The sequence below is a fragment of the Haemorhous mexicanus genome, chromosome 6, assembly GCF_027477595.1.
Source record: "Haemorhous mexicanus isolate bHaeMex1 chromosome 6, bHaeMex1.pri, whole genome shotgun sequence".
NCBI lineage: Eukaryota > Metazoa > Chordata > Aves > Passeriformes > Fringillidae > Haemorhous > Haemorhous mexicanus.
In genome coordinates this window covers 51,131,916-51,138,823 of record NC_082346.1, presented here as the reverse complement: position 1 = coordinate 51,138,823, position 6,908 = coordinate 51,131,916, and the positions used below count along the sequence as shown (strand labels likewise).

The 6,908-nt window shown below is 34.7% G+C and overlaps 1 protein-coding gene across 6 annotated transcripts in view; it reads right to left on the bottom strand.

Moving 5' to 3' along the window:
• Window positions 1-975: 975 nt before the first annotated feature.
• PPP4R4 (protein phosphatase 4 regulatory subunit 4) overlaps window positions 976-6,908 on the bottom strand; it is a 59,150-nt gene continuing 53,217 nt past the window's right edge. For all 6 annotated transcript variants that reach the window (XM_059850217.1, XM_059850218.1, XM_059850223.1 and 3 more), the window contains one exon: window positions 976-2,135. In XM_059850217.1, coding sequence (XP_059706200.1) covers window positions 2,111-2,135 — 25 coding nt within the window. In that variant the 3' untranslated portion in view covers window positions 976-2,110. The remainder of the gene's footprint in view (window positions 2,136-6,908) is intronic.

Here is a 6,908-nt window from a genome sequence, read left to right as displayed (position 1 = left end):
TATATGAAAACCAACAAATGCCACTGCACAGTTGACCTTCAGCTGTTATTCCAGAGCTACAGCTGACCAGCAGGTATAAACAGTGCTCTGAAGGGTTCAAATACATTGGTGCTGCTTAACAGCACTAACCCAGAAGTAAGTGGCCCCTAAAAGACTGCTTGGATGGAGGTCTGTAGTGCAAAGGACAGATGAAAGTATGCACAAGACACCAGAGGTATTGCACAATGAAAATGTCCAGTCCAAAAATGTCTAAACAGAGCATTTCAAGATTACATTGAAGGAATTCTAAGTTACTGAGTAGAGCACATGTTATCAGCATTAAATAAATTCATCAGTTTAAAATGACAGACAGTGACAGCCAAGAAACAAAAGACAGACTGTTTATAGAACTCATTACCTGCTTATTAAATGGAGAAAGAGCTTCAATTTTCTGAACTTACTGGTTGTCCTTCATTGCTCTGCAAGGCATCAAAAGAGCAAACACAGTTTTGAGTCCTGTTCTACAGCTGGCTACTGATGATTTGAGTTTGGTCCTGCCAAAGTCAGACTAAGAACAGCCTGGGCAGTCTCCTGTGGCCCACGGGTGAGCAGCTGTAGCTGGCACCTGAGTCAGCTGTGCCTGGGGAACTGGGGCTATCTGCTCGCATCAGTGAACCAAAAGCAGAACCCAGGAGGAGCCAGCCCAGGTCATCTGTACACCTCTATCAACACTGGAAGTTAAACATCATAAAACTCAAAGAAGCTTTAAAAGAAATCTGTGATTTACAAGCTCCTAAGCCAGGCTGCAGAACAAACTGAAAAATTAAGTATTTCCACAGAACCCAAACAATGCCTGTGACTTAAGACAGAGAATACTGCCAAATCTAACTGAGGTGTAGGAAACTTAAGCATTCAGACAGTGCTTAATCCAAAGAAACATTTTGTACTTTGCACAAGACAGCATTATTATTATTTTAAATAAATACCCTCCATAGGTAAGTGCTTTTATTTATTTTAATTATAAAAGATGCCCTGAGAATTTTTCTTTCAAGAACATGCATGTACAGCATTGTCCTAGGTTTTATTTTGAGTAAATCATCATTCATGTTTTTACATTATAAAAAGTAACCACACTCACATATGCATACACAGACCAGATCATCTTTATCATACACCAATAAATTTTAAAAACCATATATTTCTGATATCAATATATTTTTGCTGCCTCCATTTTGAAAGAGAAGCTGACAATAGCTTCATAATCTCTCCCAAGTATTCACATAAATAGAACTTTTCAAAATATCATTGCATGTTTTTCCACATAAATTTTGATAGAAACATTAGCATTAATACAAACAAATGCAGATGACATCACTGAACCATGACAGCTTGAAATAGCAGCTGATTAAAAACTAGATTCATTATTATAAATTATTAAAGTGAAAATACAATTTGAAATACTAAAATGAAAACAAGTATTTATACAACAAAACTTATGAAATAAAACCTTTTTTTACATCATCTGGAGACATTTGCTTTTAGATTGCTTTGAAACTTACACAGGATTTTTATGAACTTGGTACTTGTAAAAACATTAATTCCAAATTCACAGCACAATGCTTCAAAAGTCTATGTTTTTTTTTTAAATGGTTCTGGACTTTGGTCTGAAATTAGGTTTGCAGATTCTTTAAAATGTGGGATTCCTTTTTCATATTCATAGCAATTTCTTCTATCTCTTCCTTAAAATATGGGAGCTAAGGGTTGCTAAGATTGTTAATAAGCCAATTAAATAATGGGTATGTGCATTCTAAATCCAAGACTTCAAACTACAAAGGCATAACTGAAGAAAACAAAATCTTCTCCTTAGCTGCAGCAGTTAAGAATACATAGCTGAAGTTATAGTTCATATCATTTCACTATGATGTCAGAATTCTGCAACCATTACATTGTTTATCAGATCATATTTTCCAGCTTGGAATCTTATTTAAAAGATTTATTTTAAATTTTTAACATTGCAGGATGCATTTTATTCAGTCCAGGCATCAGAGAGTCCCATCTGCTGCTCCCACCTTATCCCACCAGAATGTTGCTTCCTCCAGTCTCTGGTTCCCTCATTTTTTTGTCAGATGATCTAGGAGTTTGATTTTCTGTTTTTTCTTCATACAAAAGAAGAAACACACATAATATGTTGTTACTATATTATTAAATTGCATAGCATATTAAACTGCTATTGTGCAGAACATTTTAACATAACTCTTAGCTGCTGCTTAAAAATTATGAGCTGTTTATTGCACTCAGTGCAAAAGCCAAACGGATATATTCTGAGGGCATTCTTCTCAAGAAGGGTGAAGTTCTCCATTCAGGTATCTAGAGAAGTTCCTGTAGGGATGCATCTGAGTGAGATGATTAAGGTGGCACAAGCAGTCTAGTCATGGCTACAAAAAGTGCCACTGGCAAATTGCACTATGATTTCTAGGTGTTCTGTTGACCACAAGGTCATTCAGGTAATTTCTGGATTTTTCATGCCTTAATTTTTTAAACTTTAGATATAATGTTTTTTAGTTTCAAGGAGCTGTAGTTGTAAATGAACAACTATTTAGATCAGACAGAAATATTTCCAAGATGGGTGTAACTTTTACAACTCTTGGAAAAACCAATTTGCATCAATATTTTACAGTATCATTTACAGATAACACAATATATTGTTCTGTTTTACTGTTTTAAAACTGCTGAATATTTCAGAACCACATATATGATATCATAATATATCAGTGTCAGGATATCTATTAGCTTCATCACAGAAATGGCACACAAAACACAAGCCAGTCCCACTGGAACTGGGAACTTCCAGCATCATAAATGTCATGATGAAAACACGATTCAAAGCTGTAAGTAACCAACTCCAAATGTAGCATATCAGTGGCAGAACTATTTCATCTTGTGCTTAACTTTCTAAGCAATTACATGACTGGATGAAAGACATTACTTTAAGATACTTATCTTAAACATATAACTGGTACATGCACCAAACTGGAAGTCTTATAGGTCAGTTGTGGACATCTTATAAAATACTGATATTTATTTAGATTTGTTGTTGCATAAAATTAGCTTACTAATAATAAATTAGAATTTTCTAATAATAAATTAGAATTTTCTAATAATAAATTAGAATTATAATTTTTATGCAAAAATAAATCTACTCCCTCTTTTTACAAGATGGAAAACCGGTACCTCACATCCTTGAAGAAAGTTTTGATTAAAAGTGAAATAAAATCAGCCAATATTTGTATGTCTATAGGCAAGATGCAAAATACTTAAATGCTATCTATGAAGTGGATATATTCACTGACAAATCTATAAAGTTTCTAAATAGTTTTAAACAGCTGCATGTTGAACATTTACAGTCATATTACATCAAAATAAACTCAAGCAAAACACCTTCTGTCTAACAATCTTATAAAGCTGAAAACATTCAAAAGAATATAACAGAGCTACATAGCCTAATGATAGAAGATCAGACTGCTTGATAGAACACAGTGTTCATGATTTATGTCAATGTCTGCACCAGGATGATTCATGATCTAACTGGCAACTCTTCAACAGGAAGTCAGAAAAACTTCTCTGCTCTGCATATTAAGCAAGATCTCTTGTGGGAAAAAGTACTCAACCAGTGCTTTTTCTGATTCTTTCTTACTCCATCAGGTACTCGAAGCAGGTAGCCTTCTCTTTAGTGATTCCCTCTTTAAGTTATATAGGTGTTGCTTTAGCATAATTCTGGCATTTTCTATGGCCTAAGTATTACCTAAGACCTAGCAACTATTGTTTTAGTGACCCCTACACTAAAACAATACTTCCTTGTCACCTGCTTGTGAGCACTGGACCATGATTTACTATTTTTTTTCTTGTAGCTGTGTTATTTTCAAAAAGAGATAAAACTTTATTTGGCACATACTTATGAATTAGTTCAAACTGAATGTTTGAATGCATGAGTGTGGTAAGAAAAGACTTCAGTTCTCCACACCAAAGTAACTCTGAGTTTTGAAAGATTCCTGGAGCACTATCAAATATGAAATCAGAAATTCTTCATCCCTGCAACCTGCACTATATTGTCAAAAGTGAACACTTGCCAATATTCTGTAGAGCAATTTTATGGGAAATACTAGGCTTAAGCAATTAAGCAATATTTTATCCAAACATATACCACTTCAAACTAAGAATCATTAATTTTATCTGCTTATACTTTAAGTGTTGTGTTATTGCCCACATATTTACTTCCAAAAAGAAACATATTAGAGGTCACCCTGCTCAAGGTGCAGCACCAGAAAACTGAAAGTTAGGTCTTGCCAGATTTAAGATGGTCAGTGCAAATTTTAACCAGCACATACATGAATCTGCAGGATGATACAGTCTAAAAACCACCAAAATATTATTTTATCACCTTAGTGAGTTTTCTGCCTTAATCAGTCCACCAAAGGTGATGCTCATTGATGAGCATCTATTCAACTGTACCTCTCACAGTATAACTGTAAAATTCTTCTCACAGAATTATTTCTGTCAGCTGCTTCTGTATTTGGATATCAATTTTTTCCATCAATTAACTTGGAAAATAATGCTTCCTTGAAACTGATATTTTTGCTGTTTTGTTGTTGTTTCTTTTTAATTTAAGTGTGCATATGTTTAGCACGAGGCCTGACTTCCTGAGTAAAAGAAAGATAAAGAAGTACAGATAAAGATGGCTGTGATTGAATGCATTTACCACCAGACATTCCTTAATATCTCCTCATAGAGCGGCTTCATTTTCTTATGAAAGCAGTTAAGTATTGGGTCAGTTTACAAATGAGAAGTTGAATCTACAGCACAGCAGACATTAGACCAACTTGAGAGATGTCTTTTCCCATAAGAATACAAAATACTAAAACTCTTATTCAGAACTAAATGTAGGACATCCTAAGCTTCCTCTTCTTTTCTCAAAAATATTCTTCTTCCCCTGATACATCCTCTTTAGCTTCTGACTCTAAGCAGGTCAGGGACTTTCTGAACCAGACAAAGCACCCAGATGACTGTGTTTTATCATATACCTACTTTCAAATACTCTGCTCTTAGGGTATTCATTTGGGAATGGTACATAGAGACTTGAAGCTGTGTTTTTCACATTCCACTCTCCTGCCTGAAGACAAAAGTGCAAACTGCTCTGTGTGAGCCTTTTCCTGTCCCTCTGTATTTAAACAAAAGATATCAGTTTTATTTTAATTGAAAGACAGAAAAACCTTTGAAATTTGGAAATGTTTTATGTGATAAAAAAAAAATATGTCTAACTAACCTTTGCACCTCACTGCTTCATGAATATTAATCCATTCATTTTCCCCAAATCCTTGTGGGAGAGCAAGTAATTGGAATTTCTACAGATTGCTAAAAATATTTACAACATTTGAACTAATTTTCTGGTTTTAAAGCAAGGAGAAGAGGCATACAGTGATTGGGGTGAAAGAAAATGAGGTTTTGAGCACACCTAATTTTTTAAACTATGTAGCACTCCATTACATTTTATGTTCTCAAGATAAATGCCCCATTTACTTTAGAGATAGCTGAAAATGTCAGCATGTCTACTAATCTAACTGCTGACTTTGAAATGGTGCACTTTGAAATAAGTGACCCCCTAATGATCACCTATAAAAAGTCTGAAGTACTGTGGGTAGTATTAAGAGAAGCCATTAGACACTGGCAAAGACAGGGACAGAGGGCAAAGTGATTTGGCACCTTAAAGTACTATTCCTGTGAAGCCACTTACTCAACAGAGGCCATCTGCATTCACAAGTTACCTTCCAACCTTCTCTACAAAATAAAAGCAGTTTTAAAAACTATAGGTCACTATGCAGGCTTGAGTTCATTCCAGAAAACAATTTATCTTGTACAGTGAAGATGGTAAAATTCCAGCAGAAAAAACAAATCAAGTACACAAGGAGCTAAATGAATACTGTCCTGAGAATTTCTTTTTTTGTTTGCTTAAGTTTTTATGCTTTATTTTACAATTTAGTAATTTTAATAACTTAAAATCCTGACTAACGCTGGGAAGATATTTTGGTTTATTTTTTAAAGGAAACTGAAAATACAGAAGTGAAAAAATACGTTCATCCAGCTATTTAATTCACCAAAACAGACCATCACTATTGTTTCCTCTCTCTACCTAGCAAACCAGTATGTTTTCCCTCTCCTATCTTAGCTTCCAGTTGTAGTTTTTGTTACATTTGTCTACTTTCTCAGACTCCCTTTCTCGCTGTAGCTGGCTCTTTCCCTTTCTCCATTCTGCCTTGGCTAAGAATGCAAATCTCTGCTAGCAAAGAAAAGTCTCAGTTTGAGCCCACAAAATTACAGCTAGTCCAATGACAGTAATTTAGTTATAGTGTAAAAGGAATCTGCAGGGAATTTGCTGCTAGAGTCTACAGAGATTTGGGTGAGTGTGTGTCACAGTGATTTTCTATGACTTACAGTTTTAGCACAGGAGCAAAAAATACATCTTTGATTTTGTTCTTGCAAAATGCTGAATAGCACTGGCTGATGTTTAAAGGAAAGCAGCCTGAGGGAGATGCCTAGCATTGAATTTTTGGTTTTTGTAAATGGTAAGGCAAAGAAGGCAGCATTAATAACAAATACCAGTACCAGTTCATCACAAGTCTCAAGATTCATGATAGAATTGTTACATAATGATAAAACATATATAAGTCCACAAAAAGAAGGAAAATTAGGAACTAAGGAAAATTAGAAACTAAGTAGTCTAAAAATACTTCTATTTCTCCAACTACAGGCAGCTAAATCACTGTGACTGCAGTTATTACATATCAAAGGCACTAACCTTCACTTTTTCCCATTCCACCCTCTCAATTATATACCAGCTGAATGCAAATATGTGCAGGAGAAACAATGTGAAAGAC